The sequence below is a fragment of the Arvicola amphibius genome, chromosome 1, assembly GCF_903992535.2.
Source record: "Arvicola amphibius chromosome 1, mArvAmp1.2, whole genome shotgun sequence".
In the NCBI taxonomy this organism is placed as follows: domain Eukaryota; kingdom Metazoa; phylum Chordata; class Mammalia; order Rodentia; family Cricetidae; genus Arvicola; species Arvicola amphibius.
In genome coordinates, this window is record NC_052047.1 from 180,900,654 (window position 1) to 180,926,424 (window position 25,771).

A 25,771-nucleotide genomic window follows, 5' to 3' on the forward strand; every position below is an offset into this window, starting at 1 on the left:
GTAGGTACAGATCTCCTGAACTGGCTTTATTAAACAAGTCAGGGTGACCCACTCCAGTCTCCTAATCTCCCACCAATGATTACAGTATACTCACAGCTGATAGGCAACAAAAGACAACTACCTATTTATATAGTTATATGTATGAGTTGTGCTGGTTATGCTTTCTGTCAACTTGACACAGCTAGAATAATCTGGGGAGAGGAACCTCAACTGAGAAAATACCTCCATCATATTGGCTTGCAGACAAGTCAGTGGAGCATTTTCCTGTATAGTGAATGGTTGATTTGAGAAGGCCCAGACCACTGCAGGCAGTGCCACCCCTGGGCAGGTGGTGTTTGGTTATACAGGAGAGCAGGCTGAGCAAGTCATGCAAGCAAGCCAGTAAGCAGGTTTTCTCTATGGTCTCTTGATGGAGGAGGGTCATCTGTCTATGTGTTACTCTCATTGGTTAATAAAGAAACTGCCTTGGCTTTTTGATAGGGCAGGATTTAGATAGGTGGAGTAAACAGAACAGGATGCTGGGTAGAAGGCAGTGAGGCAGATGCCATAGCTCTCCTCTCAGAGATGGACGCAGGTTAGAATCTTCCCGGTAAGCCACCACCTTGTGGTGCTACACACATTAATAGAAATGGGTTAATCAAGATGTGAGAGTTTAGCCAGTAAAAGGCTAGAGCTAATGGGCCAGGCAGTGTTTAAATGAATACAATGTGTGTGTTGTTATTTCAGGTGTAAAGCTAGCCATGTAGGAGCCACGTGGGACGAAAAGCAGGCCTGCTCGCCTCCTCACTACAGTCTGCATCAGTTCTTGCCTCCAGGTTCCTGCCTTGACTTCCCTCATAATATACTGCGATTTAGAATCTCTAACTCTGTAAGTTAAACAAAATTGTTCATTAAAAAGTTCGCAACCTCAGTACGTCATTAAAGTAGTGCAAAATTGACTCCAGAGAGACTGCTTTGTCTGCTGATTCCACACCAATATAGCATGATCTAATCCATACATTCTTGTTATAACTAAATCCTTCAAAACATGAAAACATTGCCAAAACTTACATTTCAATAAAGATTGAACCAAAAGGTAAAATTCCTCCCAGGCAAACAATAACTGCAGGCTCCATAAACCTGGAAAATATTAGAATTAATAATGTACTGTGAGTGTGGTTTCATAATATATATAAATCCCAATATAAAAAGGTGATGTTTAATACTTTAACAATCATCCCAGTGAATAAAGACAAACCAATAAAAAGAAAAACCAAAATTCGAAGAGGCATAAAAATGTGAGTGAGATTTCAAATTAGTCATCATATGTAGTCAATATTCTTTCCAGCATTAATGCCTGAGGGAAGTATTTGAGGAACACAAATTGTTGCTACTGCAGAGTAAGAAGCACATTAAGTATTTATTCTTAGTTTACCAATTTTCAGTAACTTCTGAGAACTTTGTAGTTTCTTACAGAAATTCAAAGGGGAAAGGGAGGAAAGAAAAGGAAGGTGAGATCCCTATCTGAAACGATTTTCATGACTGACCTTGACCTTTACCCACTTTCTTCTTGGCTCTCACTCTTTTCCAACAAATTCAACAATCAAGGTATTGACAGTTTTGCTTTACAATGTGGCAAAGAAAGACTAAGAAATAAAATTCAAACTTCCTCCCTTCTCCTAGCCAACATTCACTGAGTGAAAATCATTGGTCTCTATCTGAAATGCTGTGTCGTTCTCCTTCCAGCAAGCACGGGCAGTTCTCAAAGCCTTCCTTTGGATCCAGGAAGATGTGATTTTCCCCCATCCTCCCACTGACTCCTGAACATCCCTCCACCACAAGAGGGAGGGAGGAGGGAGGGAGGAGGGAGGGGGGAGGGAGGGGGGAGGGAGGGAGGGAGGGAAATCTAGCACTCAGATTTCATTCTCACATGATTAAAAAACAGTAAGAGAATGGAGCCCCACACCAGCCTACCTGCGCCTAAAAGAGACTGATCTCTGATATGCAAGGCAGGAGTTGTTCACACCTCTCCACACTAACCCTACTTCCCAAAGATCTTCTGTGCTTTCTGACTAGGCTTTTCTTTTTACCTTTCTCTCTCCAGTAAGAAGCTGAACATGAGTAATTAATGGGCCCTATAATCTAATACTGATTTAGGAGAAAAGCAGTTTAAAAAGTGGACTGAAAACTCTTCAGTCCAAAGTTTATTATAGGCACCAATCTAACAAAGAAAAGCACACAATTCCTAAAACTGGAATGTTACTCTCCCCTAAACGAAAGCTCTTAGACTGGGGGCCATGTAACTGAATGTGTGGGTTTTGAACAATTCAGCAAGAATAAAAGGTTCCTGAATATTCAATGGCCAAAAATTAAAACAAAATCAAACACATCTGAACAGTGTTTCTGACAGTGCTCGCCCATGTTACACTGCAGAACTTCACTAAAGCAAAACACTTGCCTGTGTATGCCTTGATGCCATGCAAAACTGAACAACGCTATCTGAGACACAGCTCAGATTCGAGCCTAGTGTGTTATAAATGGCAATGTTTACTATCCCTACAAAGTCTGCTGCTTATAGAAACATCATGGTTTAATTACGGAAAACAAAGACTTTTAATATTTTTCCTATTATTTCTTAGCAAATAAGTTATCAAATTAGTATATTTTTGGATTATTTTGTGTTCAAATATTTAAATACAACTGGTCTTAATTCATTTCTCAATTGATCGACTTAATATGAAAATAAATGGGTCAATATTTAGAATAAAATATCTGATAGGAAAAATATATTATCAACGAGTAGTTGGCAGATTTTTCTATAATTCAGAGGGTTTCAGATTTTGCCGGTGATATGGTCTCTGTGTAACTACTGCTCTGTCAACTCTGATGCTGGAGAGTAAAAAAAGCCCTAAGTAGTATATGAAGACCGGGTATGGCTGTGTTCCAATAAAACTTTATTTACAAAAACAGGCAGCAACAATAGTGGTAACACACAGCCTTTAATCCCAATACTTAGTCTACAGAGTGAATTCCAGGATAGCCAGGGGTACATAGAGAAACCCTGTCTAAAAAAAAACTAACCAACCAAACAAACAAACAAAAAACCCTATAACAAGAGGCAGTAGTCACATTTTACCTGCAGTGTAAGAGACTTCTGAAGCTTTACCTTCCACCCACCTCTACACACTACTGTGTTTATCAAAGTTTTGACATGTCAACGGCACCAATATTCAGAAAGCAAATAAGGGCATGGCTTACTATATTCTTTACAATGTAGACTAATGAGAAAATTAAAAAGAACAAATTCTTAAATTTAAAAGTGTTTTGCATAAACACAAGCTGTTTCTAAAGTTGTATGCCCAAAACAGCCTTAAAAACTTATGCACTATGACAAAAATCAAATGAGCTTAGCATTCTCTTTACCATTTTTTCTCCGGGATAGGACGCGGCACAGCATTGACACGACAAGGGAAGTTGGGCTGCCCTGACAGGTTTCGGCCAAGTATGGTGCCAACGAGATTCAGAGGAAGAATGACGAAAAAACAGATGCAACAAACGGCCACCTGCGAAGAGATAAAATGTGTGTGGTCGGTCACTCAGAGAGCCGAACACGGAGAAACAAGTAAGACAGACACCTGAAAATTCAAACACAGCAACCACGGAGAAAAGGTTAAGTTCTGAGGGCTAAACTGATACAAGGAATGCACTACTGGAGACAGGAAAAAATGCTCACAGCAAATCACACACAACGTGAACTCTTCCCTCTGCACCTTCAGCTCCCACTATCCCTAGCCTTTCACACTGCCCCCAGTAGAGTGCACTGTGATCCCCTTTCCTGTCAGTGGCATGCTGTTAATGTGTCTACCCTTATCTTTCATTATTATGACCAAATTACTTGGTTTTAGTTTACTGAGCATTCCAACCAACGGCTCCTTTATCCAGGTACTGCCAACTCACAGCAGACGCTCTGGGAGCGCTGTAGGCAAGCAGAGCCCTGCCAACAGAGGGTGTTATACGCAAATAAAATATCTCAAATTTATCTCAGGGTTTCAGAGACCAAACTACAGGATTTCTAAAAGACAACATACCAAGGCAAGCTCACTGCTGTTTAGTTTGGCAAAAGACTCCTTAAATAGGACAGTTATAAGGACAAACTGGAAAAGGGAAAAAAGGGATGATCTGCATTTAATCCCTGGAACCCACATGGTGACGGAGAGAACAGACTTCTTCCTACAAGCTGTCCTCTGAGTTTCACCTGCACCTTGGCACAAGCATGCCCCTCTCCCCACCATATGCACACTTCTGTACGCACGCGTGCGTGCGCACACAGCTGGGTGTGGTGGTTCACACCTTTAATCCCAGCACTCGGAAAGCAGAGGTAGGTGAATTTTTGCGAGTTCAAGGCCAGTCTAGTCTTCAGAGAGAGTTCTAGAACAGCCAGGGCTGTGTAAAGAGACTCTGTCTTGGAGGGTGGGGGAGAATAAAATAAAACAGAAGCACAAAAGATTTCAACATCCATTAAAGATGCATATACAAATAAGCAATCCTCCCCCTACAAAGCCGTCCATGTGACTGACAAGTCCACTAGAGAAATGAAAGGCAGGACCCACTGCACTCTGACCAGATGGGCTAAAGTTAGGAAGATCAACTACATCAAGTGCTGGCACAGGTACAAACAACTGGAATTCTTTCTTTTTAAATTTAATGTGTATGGGTGTTTTGCCTATATGAATGTTTATACACAACTTGGAGAAACTCATTTTGACAGAAAGGGAGAAAGAAATACAAACAACAAACCTAATGACCAAAACCCCATCCTTACCACTAACAACACAACCCAAACAGAAGAAATACTACTGGACCAGTTACTACACATTGGGAGTTTAAAGCTACGAAACATTAATTATCCCCCAATTTCTATTTAGTTCCTTTGAAAACAAACTAAGGTAATAGTTATGAAAGCACCAGGAACAACAAAACATGCTGCCCCATCACAAAGAATCTCTTAAGATCTCAAACATCCATCAGAGGAGATCCCCTCAGATAGCACGTTCAGCACTCCACAGTGGTCAGACTGACACTGTCTCTCACATCTCCTCAAGTGCAGCATGTGCTGCTGCACTATGACATCACAATGGCTCTGACCACATTTCTTATCTTGTCTAATAGGATGCCGTGTCTACTTACGCTGTTGTGTTCTTCTAGTTTTCTAAAACCTACTCAAATTGGGAAATGATGGTGTTCTAGCCATTTTGCATAAACGAATTCACACTAGTTCCTATAATTGCTTCCATCCTTTAAAAAATTAATAACCAATTCTAAAACCTTGTGCCTCAGCAATATAAATCCACCCCATTCTGTAAAGTGAAATCTACTTCCTTCCTTTTCCCCTAAGAAAGGAGATTTGGGTCCAGTTTCACAAATGTCTCTCCTGCCCATATGGTATCTCTGCTCTGTAAGAAAACATGCACATGAATGAACAAGCAGGACAGAAGGAACTGGGAACTCCCACACAATCAATTACATCATCTGGTTTAAACCTCATCCTTCTCCTCCAAGAATGCTTCCTTCACTTTTGTATGAAAGTTATTTGATGAAAAAGAATGAAACCATTCGTTGGTTCCAATTCTGATCCATGTCCTAAGGCTTTCTTTTAGAGTATTTTATAAAATGCATTTGTTTGCCGTTATTTATTCAAGTCAACTCAGTTAAAGGAGGGCTTTTTTGTTTTGCTTTGTTTTCTTTTTTTTTTTTTTTTTCTGAGACAGGATTTTTCTGTGTAACAGTCCTGGCTGTCCTGAAACTTGGTTTGTAGACCAGGCCTGCCCCTGCCACTCAAATGCTATTAGGAGATGTGGCTTTAAGTAGGTGTGGTCTTGTTGGAGGAAGTGTGTCACTGCAGGGACAGACTTTGAGGTCTCTTTTGTTCAAGCTTCGCTCAGTGTGACACTCAGTCTACTTCCTGTTGCCTGCCAATCAACACAAAGCAGCTTCTTCCCTAGCACCACATCTGCCTGCACACCGCCATGTCCCACTGTGATGGTAATGTACTGAACCTCTGAACTGTAAGCAAGCCACCCCAATTACATGTTTTCCTTTATAAGTGTTGCCATGGTCGTGGTGTCTCTTTACAACAACTAAAAAACTAAAAAACTATGTTAGAAACTCTAACTAAGACATCCATCAATACAAAAACAAACAAAAAAATTACCAAAACACTGTGTGATGAAATAAACAGAGGCAGGGCCTACTGGAAGAAGCAGGTCACTGGGATGTCCTCTGGTGCTATCTCCCTGGTTGCTCTGTTACTACTTCCTGACTGCCATAAAGCAAGCATCCCTGTTCCATGACAACCTTTCACCATGAAGCTCTGCCTCACTACAGGTCTAGAAATAGTATAGCTAGCTGACCATGGAAGGCTCTGAAGTCACCAACAAAAAGAAATTCTTCCTCCCTTCAGTTGTGTTTCTCGGGTATTGTGATTAACTATGACAGTTATTTTTAATTATCTACTTGAGACAATCTAAAATCACCTGAGAATAAAGTCTCAATGAGGGACTATCTAGATTAGGTTGGCCTGTGGGCATATCTATAGTGAACTGTCTTGACTTTTACCTCTTAAGATGAGAAGACCCACCCACCACAGGTGAAACAAATAATTCCTTAGAGAATTCTTTTTTTGTTTGTTTGTTTGATTTTTCCAGAAAGGGTTTCTCTGTGTAACAGCCCTGGCTGTCCAGGAACTCACTTTGTAGATCAGGCTGGCCTCAAACTCAGAGATCCACCTGTCACTGCCTTCCGAGTACTGGGATTAAAGCATGCCTGGTGGTAGAGAATTCTTAACTGTACTAAATGTAGGGAAAGAGGGCTAGCACTAGCATACATGCATTAATTGGCTGCTCTCTGCTTTTGACCTTGGATATAACATGATGAGCAATTTGAAGCTCCTACCTCCTTGGCTTCCCCCACAATGATGGACTGTCACCTGGAACATAAGCCACATAAACCTTTTCTCTTTGTTGCTTTTGTCAGGATACTTTATCATAGCAATGGGGGGAAAAAACCAAGACACTCATAGGACGAAAATCCCTGTGTGTTAATACTTAACTCATTACTGAACAAATTTGCCAAAGAAAAAGATTTAGCCTTCTGCAAATCAATTTAATTTCCAGTATTCTTTCCCAGTGTCTGTAGTATCACTGCTATAATACTCCAACTTTAGGGGCAGTTATTGTATCTTGATGGTCTGACTCCAAAGTTCTTAAATGGTCTCTTCCATCTTGTAAAAATTCTCTTGAAGGACACTAGACTTTACAATGTTACCATGAATTTCTACTGATGTTTATGAAACGTCTCAGGCTGCTTACTGTTCAACAAATTTAATCTAATAGGTTTTGTGGTTCTTTGTATAATTAGGTACACAAGAATAGAAGTTAGAATACAAAGACAAACTTATCCACTTTGAATTCCACCTCAAGCTAGTCCTGGTAACAGCAATATTTGGACTGAAATCCAGATCCCTGGTTAAATTCTTACTTACTTATTACTTTTAGATAAGAAAGAAGCTTGAAGTCACTAGAACTTGCCATATAATGTCATGAGTCTCCAATGTGGTACTGGGTTTAAAGGCATGAAGGGATCATGCAGAGTACCTGAAGTTTGGCATAGTGTGTCAGTGTCAGGGTATCCCTGAAGAAAGCCAAGATGAGGTCATTGGCAAAGGTGCCACTTCATTGCTATGGAAATCCCAGGACTGAAGGAGTCATGGAGAGAAGTTGAGGCTTAGCACCATGTGGCAGGGTTAAAGTCCCTACAGAGGCCAGCAAAGGCTACTAGTAAAGCTTCATTATTCAGCATACTAGAGACACTCACCAAAGAAAGTAATCAGCAAGTGTGGAATGGACCTGCTTGAACCCACAAGACAAGGTGTGTCTGTGTGTTTGTGTGAGTGTGTGGGAGTGCAAATGTGCTGTGAAGGGCAGAGCTTTCCAGCTTGGAGCTGCGTAAGCCCTTTGGAGCCCAGAAATTGTGAGTCCCAGATTCTGGACACTGAGCTACAATATTTGATTTATACTGCTAGATTAGGAGTTTTTCTTTAACCTGGTTGTTTCTATATCCTGGTTCTCCCTCTCTGGAACATATATAACATGGTTTTGATTTTATGGGAGCCTACAATTAGGAGACTGGGTTTTAAAAGAGACACTGGATTTTTGAAGTGATGAAATTTAAAAGTATACTGCATTTTATATTATAATAGTAATAAGATCTTGGGGGAAAAAGGGAGAGATTATGATTTAAAGTGATATGTTTGTCTGTCAAAGATGAGAAGAGGTATAATCTCATCATTAGCACCTGACACACTTAGGAAGAAGGAACCTCTGCTGAAGAACTATAACCATCAGAATGGCCTATAAACATACCTGTGGGGCATTTTCTTGATTGTTAGTTGATGCAGGAGTGCCCAGCCCATGGAGGCAGCTGGTCTTGGGATGTATAAGAAAGACAGCTGAGTGTGAGCCCAGAAGCAAAGCAGGAAGCAGCCCTCCTCCATGCTTAGTGCTTTAAAACGCCTACCTCAGATCCTGCTCTGGACCAAGTTGGTTTTGCTCAGTGTTTTATCACGAAAACAAAAAAGGAAATTAGAACACGTATTACCTTAATAAAACACTCATGCTTCTTGGTATTCTTTTCCTCTAAAATATATTCATTCATAGGTTCTCTCCTATCTCTAGTAAAAGCTATAAAGAAAACTTTTCAATTCACAGCATCAAAAAATTTAGGGGTCTTAGGTTTAAATTTAATCAATAGTTTCTGGAGCCTAATAAAAACTTTCCAAGACAGGGACTGGCTGAAACTTCAGAACACCTCAGTAGGAGGAGGCTTTACAGAGGCAGCAGGACTTGTAGTAGAATGGTTATAAGCATCCTGTTTTGAATTAAAAATTCAAGCAACTCACCATTGTTCCAAAAGGAATGGCTCTAGAGGCATGATAATAAATGGCTATGAAGTTGATGAAGAAGGCAGTGCCGCACACCATAGCTGGAATAAGGAATGCTCCAATAAACATCTGCTTTATCCACCTCCTCCCTGAAAGAAAAGGGAAGCTATAAAAAAATCCGAGCTACACAAACATGCATTAATGTTAAAAATGTAGTATGTAGTTCCAAATTATTTACTTAAACATTCAATAAAAGGTTACTAAATCTGATATACTAATAATTGTTTCAAATCAATTATTTAAAAAAAGATCAGTCTAGCTCTAAGTTTATAAAAGTAGCTGTACTGAAGAAGAGCAATGACCTGTCGTATAACACCGATGTCTTTGTTTTGATTCTGCCACAGAACTGCCCTGAGCTTTTGTACATCATTTGTTATGGTTTGGATACTAAGCTAATTGTTTTCTAGTTCTAATTCTGTCAGAGATTTTTCAATTTTGATGGTGGAATTACACCATCCCAAATATTAACATTCCTCCAAAGAAACTCCATTCTGAACTTTCTCTTCTAGTTCATTTCTTTTTCACAGGAAGATTCAAGAGCCCTTCCTTTCCAATGGCTAGCATTGAAATCATCAATGACAGAAGGAGTGATAACTAATTAAAGTCAAAAACCACTGTTTTCTTTTTCTTCCCAAGATAGGGTTTTTCTGTGTTCCTGGCTGTCCTGGAACTCACTCTGTAGATCAGACTAGCTTCAAACTTAGAGATCTACTAGCCTCTGCCTCCCAAACGCTAGGATTTAAGAGTATGCACCATCCATGGCCCGGACTTGATCTACTGATCTATTATCAGACAGCTCCATCCTCACATTGTCCTTTCCTGTACACTGCATTTATCTGCTCAGCTGCAGACAAATACAAATGCAACTCCTTACCTACTTCTAGTTCCCTATGTCCCGCACATACAATCAGTTGACCAGCCTTTGTGCTGTGCTTCCTACTGCTCCTCACCTCTGTGGAGACTCTGACCAGGTTATCCCCGGGTTCAGACTGGATCTAGAACACTGTAGGCTAGAGATAGTGAAAAGATCTGGAGCCCCAGTACAACGCAAACCTGAGACAAATGAAATATTCTCCATTCTCTGAGCTGACCTCTTCATTAAGCTGAATTTTTAGGGGCTTGGCCATTCAAATTGAGCTAAATTTACAAATGAATATTGCAGCTAATTTTGCTATTGGTTGTGGTTAAAGTCCACTGCTAGGTTACAGTAAAGGCTTATTGCTGTTTTTCGTGGACCCTGGAGTATACAATTTACTAATTGGCTCTTGAGATTATTCTAGTTTAATATACCAGGGTTCCTTTCACCAGTGCTGAGACCTTACTTAAAGGGCTCCAATTTGGGCAGATTTATTAAGCAGGCACAGTCTCCTAAGGAATGCTTATATGCACTGGAGCATCATCTTCATGGTTTCATGGTGCCAGAGCCAAAGGCAAACTCAGGTCAATGTTGCCACGTGGCAAGTCCTCTTAGCAATTGCCCCAGAGAATCTTTCAGCACAAATCTGGCTGAACTCGGTGTTGGGTGACTAGTGAGCCAATGACGGGAAAGGTTTTTGGGGGGCTACCCCAACCTAAGACAGGAAATGTGTTTTGACCTGAATGCTTTCCCATGACGGGTAAGGGGTATTGCCTGACGTCCAATGCCACCCAAGACAGGCCTAGTCATAATTTATATAAAAGGGAGACCTGTAGGGCCCGGGTCTGCCCTTGTTCCTGGGGCTCACCTTGAGGACGGTTTCTGGTCAGATGACTAAGCATCCTGTTTGTTCCTGTGCTCCCTCTGCCCCGCCTGGTGATTTGTTGTAGGGCATTGTTGACTCTATTGTTGGTATGGTAATTTCCCACCTGCCTAGGTGGAAGTCCTTGTGCAGCAGTTAGATATGGTAATTTCCCACTTGCCTGGGTGGAATTCCTTGGGCAGGAATGGGGTATATAAGATTTTCCCCTAGGCTAAATAAACGGCATTCGGCTGATCTCCTTTCGAATGACCCAGGTCTCTTTGTGTGTTCTTTCAATCTCCAGGCCCTTGTCCGACTCGCGTAAGGTACAGTGGCGCGCGAACTGTACCGAGGGGGTAACACAGAATCGGGTGTTACAAAAATGTGCATATTTATCAGTGTAGGAACCTTTCTGACCCTATGCTATTACAGGTAGAGTGAAAAATGTCAAGACTCAGAACGTCACCACAGAAAGAAGCACCACCATGTATCACCCTCATCGTTGGGGGTTAGTAACAGCAGAGCAAAGAGGGTATTTAAGATGAAATCCTTTCACCTGAGACAATGACACAGAATAAATCTTTATGAGGAGTCCTTTGATGAATACTGGAAGAGACACTAGTATCCTAATATCCTACCATCATCCGCCAGCTTTATTCATAGTCATTAAGTATCCAGAAAACGAACTTCAGGCTCTTGTCACTTATAAATAGTAACTTTATGACAAATAAATATAAAGGCAGGCTCACCAGAAACACATTTAGGAAGCTAAGTACCTCAAAGGAACATAACTTCAGTAACTTAATATGTACTCTTGTACATGTTCTTTGGCGCTAACTTCACAATGAAAATTATTAATTATACACAGTTTCAGGAAATAAAACACAAAGGTTCCATAAATAGAAAACATAATAGATTTGATAAATTGTGATTGTTTGATATATTGTGATTGATATGCACAATATAACAAGGGCCTTTACTATTTGCACAACCTGTATAGCCCATTTTAAATTTCAAATACTTCTCAGCAGAAGTATACCATCAGTAATTAAAGATTCAAGAGTGCTAACTCCTAAGTTACCTCCTTGTCGAGCATACAGACTTCCTCCAAAATACCCATTCACTGGAGAAGTAGCAGCATAGACAAATATGGCTGTACTGAGCATGGATCCCCTCCTGAAAAGGCATAAAAGTAAGCATGACAAATTAAAACAAAGGCATGGAGTATGTCCCCTTAGCATTACTTTAGTATCAAACATCTATTTAGTAGAAGAGAAAAACATCCTATCATGGATTGCAAAAAAAAAAAAAAAAAAAAAAACAAACCTATAAAATATTTCCAGTCAAAGGTATCTTCAATGATACCAAGTTATATCTAGTCTATAGGTGAATTTGCAATACCGTCTAAATAAACACTTCTCATTTCTTTGGTACCAATGACAAGCTGACGCTAAAGCTCTACTTATAACTCTATACAGCAATTCCATCACATGGGACAGGATATACTCTGTTAAAAAAAAAAGATATCAGAATATCCCTTTTTCTATAACTGGTTCAACACTAAGGTTTCTGTCTGCTACCAAAAATAATATTCAAATAGGATAATTTATATTAAATGCTACTATTTTAAGTGACGCAACATGCCAAGACTTACTTTATCTAGTTTCATTTTTTTCTGTAAAGGATGATTTTTAAAAAATATTTACTGGTCTACAAGGCAGCTTTATGTCAGATGGACAATCTCTAGCCTCTTCCCAATAATGATATCTAGAGAATTAAATCAACCTTCATGTTGAGTGCAACTGTAAAAAACTATTTCTAAAAAACTATTTCTAAAATGCCTGGTTGAAAAGAGATATTAAAATAAATGACAGCATAATTTGCTATAAAGTAGAAATATTTACTATTTATTAACTTCCCACAGATTACAGCCCACTGGTTTGCACTATGTAGCATCTGTTCAAACACCTGTGCTCATTTCTTTACAGTGGCTGCCAAAGCAGACGAATATGTGCAGTACCTCGTCAGTGCAAACACTGCCAGGTTCATCTCCAGCTACATCCAACTTGACCCAAGTGTAAACATCTGACAGTCTCAAAAAGATCACAGATCTCCAAACTAATCAGTTTAAAAAACAAACAAACAAACAAACAAACAAACCTGTTTTTGGTTTTGATTTTGGCCTTTTTTGACACAAGGTTTCTCTGTGTAACAGCCCTGGCTGTCCTGGAACTAGCTCTTGTAGACCAGGCTGGTCTCGAACTCAGAGATCCGCCTACCTCTGCCATCTAAGTGCTGGGATTAAAGGCGTGTGCCACCACCGCTCATGAACCCAAATATCATGCATGCTAATTTACACCTTCCACACAAAGATTAACAAGTATGATCCATTCTCTTTATAAACCTATTTGTCTACAGATATAGCTCTAACTACAAAGAAAATAGAAAGAGCTGGTTTTAGTGTAAAATGAACCTAACACTAGGCAGAAGTTCTTAGTATCAACAGAAAGAGCTCAAAAAACTGGCCCAGAGTATAAAATGACTTTCCAGGTTAAGTCTGCAGTCTCCACTTAGGATAGTTTTAGCATTCAGAGCTATCTTAAACACAAACATTTACCCCCGCACTCCGACTAAGCCACTTTCATTTACAATGAAGAGTCCACAGTGACAGCCATTCTCAAGACGGGAAGGAGGCTGAAGAGCTGCCTTACCGTCCCCACTGAGAGACAGCACAGGAAGTAGGATGAGCAGGCTCTCCAGAGCTAGCACCGCACATCAACTGGCACCACAGTGCCACCGTTCTTCCACCTACACCTTCCAAATGTTTCTCCTTTGACACTGACCACACAGGCAAAGTAGTCTTCCCCATTACATTAGCTGCTCCTCATTCTGAAGAGCATTACGTCACTGGAGTGGCTCACACCAACCTCACATGCAGATGTGCCGCTCTTCTCACCATTTCACATGGCTATGCCACCATTTTCATTGCCATAACATGCAAATTAAAAACTCTGAAATTCGATCAAAACCAGTTTATCACCCTTTAGTAGCAGTGTGTAATTTAGTCAAAGCCCTTCACCTCTCTGAGTTCTACTTTCCTATCCGTAGGACAGAAATGTAACATACAGGGTTGTTGCACACACTGAAGGTGCAAATGTGCATACAGTAAAAACACGGGACCCTGACTTCTCCATCATAACTATCGTGATAGCCTTGCCACTTTTAAATAACTACATACACATTGAGTAAACACAACACCTACTTTTCATAATAACAGGCAGAATGTTGAATGGCCTGCCCTTAACACCACCTATTAAAGAACTGAAGGGCATTAAATCAGAAGAGTCTGCATTAACAAGAGCCGCTAAATTCTAACACTATCATTTTCAAAAGAAAACCACAGCAAGAATTTGGACTAGCAAAGCAAAAACTGGGATGCTAGGAAAGTTAGTTTTTAATCACAACACTAATATAATAATAATGATGGGGTTAACATCAACTCAGGAGTGATGAGCTTGAATCAGCACTTAACATAAAGCATGACTGCCTGGCAGATTTGTGTTTGTTTTGCTTTGTTTTTTTTCTACACAGGATTTCTCTGTGTAGTTCTAGCTGTCCTGGAGCTCACTCAATAGACTAGGCTTGCCTTGAACTCACAGAGATCCAACTGCCTTTGTTTCCTTTTCTCAAGGAACTATGCAGCAGAGGAACAGAAATTTAGTATACGGTTAAATTAAAAACCATTTTTATTATTATTGTGTACACGTGATCTGTGCCTGAGTGTGGACATGCACATTACATGTGTTTGGAAGACATACAGCAATTTTCTCAAGTCAGCCCTCTCCTTCCACAGTGAGAGCAAACTAAGGCCATCAGGGGTGTTTATAGCTATTTTATGTTCACAACTAAAAAGCCATTCTTTCAGCAGCACAAATTTATTTTTGGCCATGAAATGCTACACACATATAAAAAAGAATGTACTATGAAATGAAATGTAACTGGAGTCACTCTGACTGAGGAATTCACAGGCTGCTGTCTGATGCCTGGATTATAATGAATATACCCAGACACCCCAGTGCATTTGTCTGTATATGCTGTGGTTCTCTGACAACAAGGTGACAGGACCACACTCAACAGAGGCCTGAGCTTGCTCAGCAGGTAAAGGTCAATGCAAAGGTAAATGGTAAAGGTGCTTGCTGCCAAGCCTAACAATCTAAGTTCAAGCCTGGGAACACATGGTGGGAGCAGAGAACAAACTTCTACAAGAGTCCTCTGACCTCCATATTTGTGCTGAGGCATGCACATGGCTACACATATACACATTTGAGCACACAAACACACATATACAAACAAACAAAATGATTTAAGAACTGTTGGCAAACGGCTCTGCTAATAAAAAGTATATCCAAAACCATGCCAAGACGGCATACTGACATAGGACTCTAAAAAATAAAACAATACTGTAAAGTGCTATGTTTTACTCTTGTAGACGTCTCAGTCTGAGTATAAATGTGAAGTACTAATTTGGTGATTGAAATTATAAAGATCCAGTTGAATCTAAAAAAGTGCCTGCTTCCATTTTCAAACAGCTCTGGACTGAAAGTAGCTTTGCCTCTCTAAGGACATAACCGGTATAACTTGGAATGGTCAGCAATGCTGGAAAGTTTAAGCATGTATAGGGAAACATGATTCAAAACACTTAAGAGTTAGAGGTTAAGATCTGTCTGCAATAATAGCACAGACAGTATTACTAAAATAAGCAAATATTTAATAATGATTGACTTAATAGATTACAATGACTAAAAACATTATTTACAAAAACAAAAAGTTATAAAGTACAAGCACTTACTCTGTATATAAATCCTCTATCATGGCAACAATAATAACAATGAGAGACACAGCAAATATCTGACATCCAGAACCAATGAGAGAAGAAAATATCAGAGGGTGACTTGATGGTCTAAACACATCTCCATGCACCTGCTTCCATCCATATTCATCTCCTAGGTCTCTGTCCTGTATATAAGACATATAAATATGTATAAAAAATCAACCCATTCAGAATCAAATTGAAATACAGTAGATAGGAAAGAAATACAGTTGTAAGCTCCCTTCTTCCACACTTAGATCTTTCTAAGAGTTCAAAATACTGAGGACTAATGTGTGTGCTGTGAATACATTTCATTACCATTGGTTAATAAAAAAAGCTTCTTTGGCCTATGGTAGGACAGAATACAGCCAGGAGGGAAATCCGAACAGAGCTAGAGAGAGAGAATAGGTGGAGTAAAAGAGATGCCATGTAGCTGCCGAAGGAGAAAGACACCAAAACCTTAATGGTAGGTCACAGCCTCGTGGTGATATAGAGAATAATAGAAATAGCTTATTTTAAGACACAAGAGCTAGCCAATAAGAAGCCTGAGCTAATAGGCCAAACAGTGTTGTAATTAACATAGTTTCTGTGTGATTATTCGGGCCTGGGCAGCTGGGAAACCAACACACAGTCTTCATTTACAGAAGACAGACATTTCAAAGTGAAAGTAACTCCTGTCCTAATAACTCAGAATGTTATGTTTACTGTATTGATATTCATGAAGGTAAAAGTGGGGGAGAGAAAAGACTGGGGAGCCAAATAAACAACTTGGAAGAGTTAGGGTCTCTCCTAGTACTGCTTCACTCTCAGGCCCTAGTCTTCCACTCACACAGTGACTAAGGTTCACCACCATCAGCAGCCGAGCAGACAAGAAAAGAGAAGTATACTTATACCAGTACTTGCCCTAAAAACATAGAAATGCCCTTTATCCCAAGGTGAATATTGGATATGAATATTTAGTCATCTACAGCTTTAAAAATAAAATCTTTATTTACATTCAGCCTAAATAACACCCAAAGATCCTTAAATAATTTCTGACACAAAATTTCTTAAGGAAAATAAAAGGAAATTTTTTTACCATTATAATAATATGCTTAGGATGTTAAAATTTGATATTTTAAACTGCTCTTCAAACCTATTTAATTAAGTTCACCCAGGTATTAGTATTCTATGGAACACACTACTGTCCTATAAGTTAATAAAAAAAATTAAGGATAAATCTCTTTCAAATCATTAAACTTAATGTATGTTAATCCTTCCACCCACCCCTTAATTCAACACTTAACAATATTTTTTAAAAATATATCAAAACTAACCTACATCTCCCTAAGTTATTCTGAAATCAGAAGCTATAATCTGTAAACTAAAGTTTGTTTCCTAAGTATGATATATGGCACCACACTTATTTGGTGACAAAATCTGGCTGGAGAACACAAGTTTATTGTCTCGCTTAGGGGAACATTTAAGTTCTACTGAAAGAGAAAAAAAAAACCTATTTGAATAGAGCATGACTCTAGATCTCACAGAGAACATTATTATTATTGTTTTTAAACTTTGCAATGCTAGGATTAAACCCAACACTAGGCAAGAACTATCCCACTGAGCCACAACCCCAGAAAAGTAAAACTTGGCTCAATCTCCTGGGCTCAAGCAATCCTCTTGCCTCAGTCTCCTGGATATCTGTAACTACAGACATCTGCTATTGCGCCTGGTTTTATACCTTCTTTGAAACCTAAGAATTCTGAAAACTCACCTGCCCTTACTAACTTAGATTAGAAATTGTAAACTATATACCAGCATTGAAAATACAACAGCTGGCTGGAGAGATGGCCCAGCAGGTAAAGTCTGGCCACCTAAGCTCAACCCCTGGAACCCACGTAAAGGTGGAAGGAGAGAACTGACTCCATCAAGCTGTCCTCTGGCCTCATCATACATGTTCCTAGCATGCATGCCCACAGACACCATACACACAGACGATACTAATAAATCATCTTTTAAACTTTAATAAATATAATAAACAGTCTGGAGAAATGGCTCAGCAGTTAAGAGCACACTCCTCTTCAAGAGGACCCAGGTTCAATTCCCAGTGTCCACATCAGGTGGCTTGCAAACACCTGTAACTCCAGCTCCAGGGGGAATCCAATACCTCTAACCTGTCCAAGCACCAGTATAACACACACACACCCCTAAAATAAAATAAATTTAATAATATGAAAAATAGCTCTCATTAACTATAAAATAGAATGTTTACTCACCATGTCATCCATTTCTTCTTCTTTACTGTATCGGGCATAATCTTTTCTTAAAGTTCTCATTAAAATCATTGAAACTAAACCCACTAAGAAGATCACCATCATGAAGGAATTGAAAATTGAAAACCAGTGAATCTAAAATAAAAGAAAATAAAGTGTTACCAGTGTGAAATATCAGTTAAAAATTCATGTTTCATGATGTCAATTGTATGTTAACGGTAGAAAAACTATTTTTTTATCTTTTATTTTAAAAAAACTAAACTTCAGAGACAATTGGGTAGGTTTCAGAATGACAAAGAGCTAGCCTTCCTTACAACCAACTTCCATGAAGCATGCTATCATCTTTACAGACTTTTCAAGTCAGACTTACTAAACCACTTAACTATTATTTAGCCATAAAGCATATACAAATCAGCTTTACATGGAAAGCACATGGGCAAAGAAGGTTTTAACTTAAGTCCTGCAAACTCCCATACAGCTTCAGTTTCCTCATCCTGTGCTCTGTGCCACCGGTGTCGCGATGATGGATGTAGGGGACAGCACGTGCTGGCAGAACAGCAGATGATATGTGTGCTCATCTCCTAACTGACCAAAACCCGAAAACCTTACAACGCCGCTGCCCCCACCATCACTACCATCACTATGGACACAGGCGTCCTTCCTTCCTGAAGATCTGCTTCACCTGTTTCCAGTTAGCCCCGCCCCATCACCCTCGCACTCAGCTCTCTTCCCAGTAGTCACTCCAGTGGCTTCCAGAACAGTAAGTGTTCCTTAACTCCTCAATGTTCTCAAGGCTCTTGCCTTTGACATCATTTGTACATTTGTCACAAAAACATGTCCAGAGTATGGCCTATTGTAACAAAGAACTACTTTATTGCCAAAGACATCTTAGAACTCAGTACATCTGACCTGAATGAAGTCTGTAGATCTGCACACTTACTCTGTTATTTCTACTTTACCCTCCCAAAGGTCCTTATGTGTATTTCTGAATTTTCTCTCCTCTTCAAGTTTCCAATGCCATGTTTTCTTTTGTCATCTAGCATCCAGCGTAAAACAACCTTCCAAGATGTATCCTCCTAGATGTGTGTTGCTCCCTTTTTACTGTTCCCACTGGGCAATAGATCTCATTCCCACTAAGGCGTTTCCCCGCTCGCCCCCCCACCCCAGCACCACCACTGCCTTCTTCCAGCATCAGCAATCTCCCTGTACAACGAGGACAGCTTTCACTCAGGCGAACGTACTAAGGTGAAGAACAGTCTCGGCTCTGTAACCCTCCCTGAGCTTCAGGGACAGGACAACTCTATGAAGAGCAGATGGCCAACTGCCTCTGCCTCACACAAGAACAAGCCTGCCTTCCTTCTCTCCTTCCTCCACTAACTTACCTATTGAGCGCATACTAAAATTATAAATAAATAGTGAATGCTTATTTTGGAAACTTTGCAAAAAAGGTACTATTTATCAAAAAGTACAACTGAAAATTTGTACAAAAGCAGTCTGTAATTTGTTTCCATTTCCATTCCTAGAATCACTACAAGGTTTAAACAGTATCAGGAAAGCAGAGTAATGTGCAGCACATCACAAACCGTGCTGGAACTCCTCATCTTTTACAGCGCACACCTCATTCTTTGTCCCAAACCTAACCAACACTTTCTAAACAGGACACATTTCTTCCCTCACTTCTTCACAATTTGATCCACCTCCCAAGACCTGCAATGAATTTCTGATATTTTTATGTTTATTAATTTTGTATGTATGTGTGTACGGGTCGGAGGACAACATGTGAAAGTTCTCACATTCCATGTGGGCTCCAGAGATTGAGCTGAAGTCACTTTTACCACTGAGCCAGCTCACTGGTCACTGCAATGAACTTCTAAATTGATTTAGAAGTTGGGTGATCTGCCCCCTCTCCTTATCTCTCTGCCAATTCTAACCTCTGCTGACAGTCTACCATTCCAACGCACCAACTGCTGCTTATTTTCACCTTTCCACTCTGTTCACCCTTGGCCAACTTTTCCAAAGGCTCCAGGTCTTGGCATTCAACCATGACTCTAGGCTCACAAACGTTTAACCAGCTTTCTGATGATAATGTTGGCAACACCTTCAGCCCTCAGCTGCTCCAATCTCCAGCCTTCAAACACTTTCACTAACTACCATCACTTCCACTTAAATGCCTTTGTGGGATCCCAGGTTGGGACTACCCTTAGTAAATCCATCATCTTCCCTCAACATACACCACTCATTTCTTATTCTCTAGCTTCTAGTAATGGAACTAATATTTAGCTTTGAAAATTTAGAATTATGTTTGCTCCTTCCTTCTCCTTAATCCTTCATAAGTAATAGTTATTAAACTTAAAAGATTTTAGTTTTAATTGTATATCTGTAGCACTGTATGGGTATACGCATACATATATGGGTGCCAGCAGAAGCCAGAAGAGGAATCCTCCAGAGCTGGAGTAACAGGCAGTTGTGAACTGTCAGACATGGATGCTGGAAACTGAATTCAGGTGCTCTGCAAAAGTAGTAAGTGTTCTTAATTCTGAGCCATCTCTCTAGCCCTAATTATTAAACTTCTGTTTTCCTTCAAAATGTATCCCTTCCTCTGCATTCCCATGGTATCATCTCACAATTTAACAAGACTAATTTCCGCTTAGTTAGCCTTTTGTTGCTGTTTAATCTCTCTCCTTCTTTCCAATGTATGCTGTACAAGGTTCTCAAGCAAATCTTCCTACAATGTAATGTCCATTATCACTACTGTTCTAAAACTTGCAGAGCTCAATTTCCTCATGTCCAGACTAAACCATTTCCCAGGATTCTATCCTTTCTGTACCATGGCTTTCCACATCTTCAATGCCTGCCTTCTGTAAAGTTCCATCTCCACTCAGTGACCAAGCACAGCACACTGACTTTCTCCCTACTTTCCATATACAGTCTTCTCACATGTAATTTATATTCCTTTGTAAATCCTCCCTGGTCTTCAAGGTCCAAGTCAAATGGTGTCCTCTCCACCACAGAGCCTTTCACTTGCATACTGCAGTTATTCATGGGAAGTCTGCTCAGAGCTCCATGAGTCCCAGGAAAGCTTAACACAAAGCTGTATTGGCTTACACGAGGAGGGTAGATTTTTACTCAGGCTAATATACTAAGGAAGGGCATGAATGGGAAGGGCGATTTTGATTCTGCTACTCACACTGGGACTCTGTGGCTTCCCCTCCAACAACTTACTCACTGAGCACCCATTCGAGTTATAAATGGAACAATTAATAATACTAAACCCTGAAATGTTTGTCCCCAATATGCCATGTGAAAGCATCATAAAGGCATCACCAAGGATTTCAAAAAGCAGTTTAAAATGAAATGGCAGATGTCTCCAAAGATGGGATTTTTGTTTCTACTTAAGAAATTAATAACCCAGAAAGGGTCAAGAGAAGGGGGAAAATATGTATGACACAAATCTTTAGCCAACTATCCAAGGTTGCAAAGAGAAAAATTTTATATACAGTTAGTAATAAGAAAGGTATGCCTTAAATGTTAAAATTTCCCACATGAATGGAGCTAAAAATTATTGCATAAAATAAAGCAGAGAAAGACAAGAACCACATTATCTCATTTGTATGTGGGATACACAAGTGCCCTCACTGAAGCTGACAGCAAACAACGGGTACCAAGAGACTGAAGACAACAGGAGGGAGGACAGGTTGGGTCAAAGTCACCAAGAAGGTGGGAAGGAAGCAATGTTCTGGTGTGTTATCTGCACACAAGGTGTTTTTCTCTTGTAGGTATTGTAGGTTATTTATGTGAAATTATGTACAAGTTTTCTTTTATAGGTATTTTCTTTGTAGATAGATGACAATGTACAATACATTTCCAAAGTGATTTCTGAATGTTCTTTTAAAAAAAAACTTTTATTTTATTACATTTATTTGTTTATCTGGTGTGTGGTCAATTCTCTTCTTCTACCATGTGGACCCCAGGGATTGAATGCAGATCAATAGATTTGACCTACTAAACCATCTCTTGAAACGTTTATACTGGGAAATAGTTATTAAAATAATAAAGCATCACTGATAAGCCTTTGGGCTATGATTAAGTATAAAACTAATAAAGCAAACAGATATTGACCCTACCAACTGCTGCACTCCAGTGCCCCCTAGTGCTGCTAATCCTAAGTGTCACCTTCTGTTTATTGCTAACTGGAGACAAGTCACACTACCAACAGTACTGCCTTGAACTGAGCTTGCGTTCCAGCCAAACCCCGACCTAGAGGCTTCAGCAACTGAATGTCTGGATGCAGAATGAGGACTCTGGGAAGCATTTATTCCCTTTCTTGATGTTCCATTTGGAAGAATTTCTACTGGAAGAACCTGCACTGCTCTCTCATCCCTCCTTGCCAAGAGATGCTCCTTTCTGCTGCTGCTCTCCACAGGTGCCCATGTAGGGAAGTCTGCCAATAACAGTTCACCATCAACAGGTAAGGTCTGTCTAATTCTGAGTTTCAGTACTAAGACGCCCATTTGACCACGTATGGTATGAACCACTTTTCCAATATCAACATCATTGCAATTAAAGTGCTGTATCTGGCTTCTACATACTGTGCTTTTCCCTGTGTATCTCTTAACTGGTTTAGACTATAGTATCACGCCAGCTATTTTTATTGTTCCTCTAAATTTACATCTGAAATCACCAGTAGTTATTTCTTGAAATCCATAGTCCTTGGCATAATGATCCACATAGGCAGATGCTCAATGTGGAACTGATTGCATACAAAGCTCTATCTTAAAAGTACAAACACCTACCCTATGTTGAAAAAAGGATGGATCAAGATATTTGTCGAATCGATCTTCAAATTTTACATCTGATTTTTTCCATTTTACCTGAAAAAAAAAATCCCACTTGAAAATTAAGGCCAATAAATAATTAACAATCTAATGAAAAAACTCATATAAAATTCAGAAATACTGACACACTTAGAATTAAAATGGTGAGAAAATACTGACAGTTTTCTTTTTAATTTTATTACTTTATGTGTATGGGTATGTGTCTGTGCACTACATGTGTGCAGTTGAGCAGAGGCCTGAAGAGGGTACTGGATCCTCCGGAACTAGAGTGAAGATGTTGTGAGCTGCCCTGCAGCTGCTGGGGGTTTAACCTAGGTCCTAACCCGAGTCATCTCTCCAGCCCCAGTGAGAAGTTTAAACAAGTACAATATTACGCCTTTCCTTAGAGGGATCATTTCAGCTTTCAGGGACTAACTACTGTTGACTGACATACTATCTGGTATATGTGCCAACTCATCTTACAAGTATTTAAACCAATTGAAATAAGAATAAACATTTTGTCTTTAAATTGTAGTTGTATGGCATTTATTAAATTTCTTTGTACAATTATGATGTGGGATTCCCCTCTGCATGCTGTGAATACCAATGGTTAATAAAGAAACTGCCTTGGGCCTGCGCAGGGAATAGGTAGGTGGGGAAAACTAAACTGAAGGCTGGGAAAAAGGAGGAGTTAGGGAGAAGCCATGTAGCCCCATAGGAGACAGTTAGCCAGTAAGCCACAGCCACGTGGCAATACACAGATTAATAGAAATGGGTTAAATTAATATGTAAGAGTTAGCCAATAAGAAGCTAGAACTAATGGGCCAAGAAGTGATTTAACTAATACAGTTTCTGTGTGATTATTTTGGGGCTGGGAACAAAACAAGGGGCCTCCTCCAACACAGTTATATAATAATTACTTATATTTGGTACATGTAGACAAAAAGAATTTCCAAAACTGGCTATAAGCAAAGGGATTCTTTCTAATAACCAGGAAATAACTTTCTTCCATCATTTTTAAGCTAAGAGAATGGAATTAATTTCATAGTTGCTAAAGGACTCTGAGAAGCTCTTACTGTCTTAGGAATAAGTCTTACCATCAAATAAAGCAGATCATAGCAATCTGCACCCACCCACCGACCTTCATACCATCTCTATTTGAGACAGCAAATGAACAGAGATATAACATGGGCTCCTGAAACCTAAAAACATGGCCGAGCTACAGCCTTCTGGTGCCGATGGTAGCCATGTTAGCGCATGGTTATTACACTGCCACACTGCATCCCATCCCACAAACCCGAAGCACATACCCTTCCTTTAGGAGACTTAATGCAGATACACTGAGGAACTATGCTGCATCTAATTTTCAGTTGTACTTTTATTTTCTAAAGTTTACAAACACACCGTTTCTTCCTACACACAATTATTTTAAAACTTACTGAATATGACATCTGTATTTTAGTATTTGGAACCAATTTGACCTTTCCTTCACTGGTTAGATTAACATCAACAATTCGATTTCCATTAAAGCCTATTTCAAGTTTTTTGTAGGTCCAAAGATAGTAATCTTCCCCATTTTCATCTGCTTCACCAACAATACCTACAAAAGAAAAAACACTTTATACAAGCTAATAACACCTAGTATTCAAAGCACCCAGACACTAAGAGTTCACTAAGTTTATTTTATATAAAGAGACAATACTGTCAACATCCTCATGTTAGCACAAGGCAAAAGTGCAGGCTAGACTTCTTAGCAAACACACATCATGGTCACGCTAGTACAAAATAATGAGAAGTTTAATATAAATGGTCACAGATAATGACACTCAGAACTTACTCTCTGTCACCACTAGTATCTCTGCTGCTGCAATTATCACCTTACTTGTGCACACTACCTAGTATCTCAGGTTTTCAGAAACATGCTATGTCACCACCTGTCAGAATAACCCAGCTACTTTGTGACTGTCCGCGCGCGCACACACACACAGTGTAGGACGGGGAAGGAAGAGGAGGAGAGAAAAGAGAGGGAGAAAAGTGGGAACTCATTTGCCTATCTATTCTAAAAACTAAACTTGGGGGTAAAGACACAGCTTCTCCAAAAGGCTTTTGAAAGACTCAAACTTTTGTTCAAGTAAAATCATATCAGAATCTTTATTTTTTCTTGACAAAGAAGAGGAATGCCCAGGTTCAGATATTACATATGCAAAAATATTTAAAGATGGCAGACCCTGAGATTCTAATTCTAAAAACAAATGCTTAAGGGGCTAGACAGATTGCTCAGCTGGTAAAGTCCTTGCTACACAATCACGAGAACCTGAGCTTGATCTCTACATAAAGAAACTGGGGGTGGTGCTAAGTGGTACGCTTATTCCCAGGGCTGTAGATATGAAGACACGAAGGTTCTTGCCTAATCAGTGAGTACCAGGCCAAGTGAGAGACCCCATCTCAAAAACAAAGCAAAAACAACGGTGGTTAGCACCTAAGGCATAGCACTCAAAGATGACCCCTGGCCTCTACATGCCCACAATGCATGCGCGCGCGCGCACACACACACACACACACACACACACACACTCTTACTTTATACCACTGTTGCTAAGGGGGCTCAGAACAATAATTAAGAAAACAAAAACTGAAGATGCAGATTTTAAAAAAGACTATAATGAGCCAGAGAGATTGCTCAGTGGGGAAAGGCACTGACCACTAAACCTGATAACCAGAGTTTAAACCCCAGGACCCACATGGTGGAAGAAGAAAAGAGGCTCCCACTGTGCTCTGACCTCCACACCCATGCTGTGGCACACGTGCACATCCCATTCCTCCAACACTAAATAAATGAATGTGAAGTGGGGGGAGGGAAGCAAGGCCTCTTTACATAGTCCTGGCTGTCCTAAAATTCATTATATAGATCAGGCTAGTCTCAAACACAGAGATCTGTCTGCCTCTGCCTCTGCCTCTGGGATATATAAGCCACAATGCCTGCCATATGTGATCTTTAAAAGTTCATAATAATAGGAGAACTATGAAAGGAATCTGTTTTCACTACAAATGAAGAAAAGTCTTGTTTAATGGGTTCTCCCCATTAAACTATATTCTAAACTATATTAAATTATATTCTGAACTATAGGTTCAGAAATCTT

The 25,771-nt window shown here is 39.8% G+C and overlaps 1 protein-coding gene across 2 annotated transcripts in view; it reads right to left on the reverse strand.

Moving 5' to 3' along the window:
* Positions 1 to 25,771, reverse strand: part of Tm9sf3 (transmembrane 9 superfamily member 3) — a 51,829-nt gene that overhangs the window by 6,165 nt on the left and 19,893 nt on the right. For both annotated transcript variants that reach the window (XM_038327107.2, XM_038327116.1), the window contains exons 4-11: positions 24,071 to 24,231; positions 22,611 to 22,688; positions 17,821 to 17,952; positions 15,545 to 15,711; positions 11,777 to 11,871; positions 8,936 to 9,066; positions 3,403 to 3,542; positions 1,051 to 1,119 (exon numbers count right to left, since the gene is read on the reverse strand). In XM_038327107.2, coding sequence (XP_038183035.1) covers positions 1,051 to 1,119; positions 3,403 to 3,542; positions 8,936 to 9,066; positions 11,777 to 11,871; positions 15,545 to 15,711; positions 17,821 to 17,952; positions 22,611 to 22,688; positions 24,071 to 24,231 — 973 coding nt within the window. The remainder of the gene's footprint in view (positions 1 to 1,050; positions 1,120 to 3,402; positions 3,543 to 8,935; positions 9,067 to 11,776; positions 11,872 to 15,544; positions 15,712 to 17,820; positions 17,953 to 22,610; positions 22,689 to 24,070; positions 24,232 to 25,771) is intronic.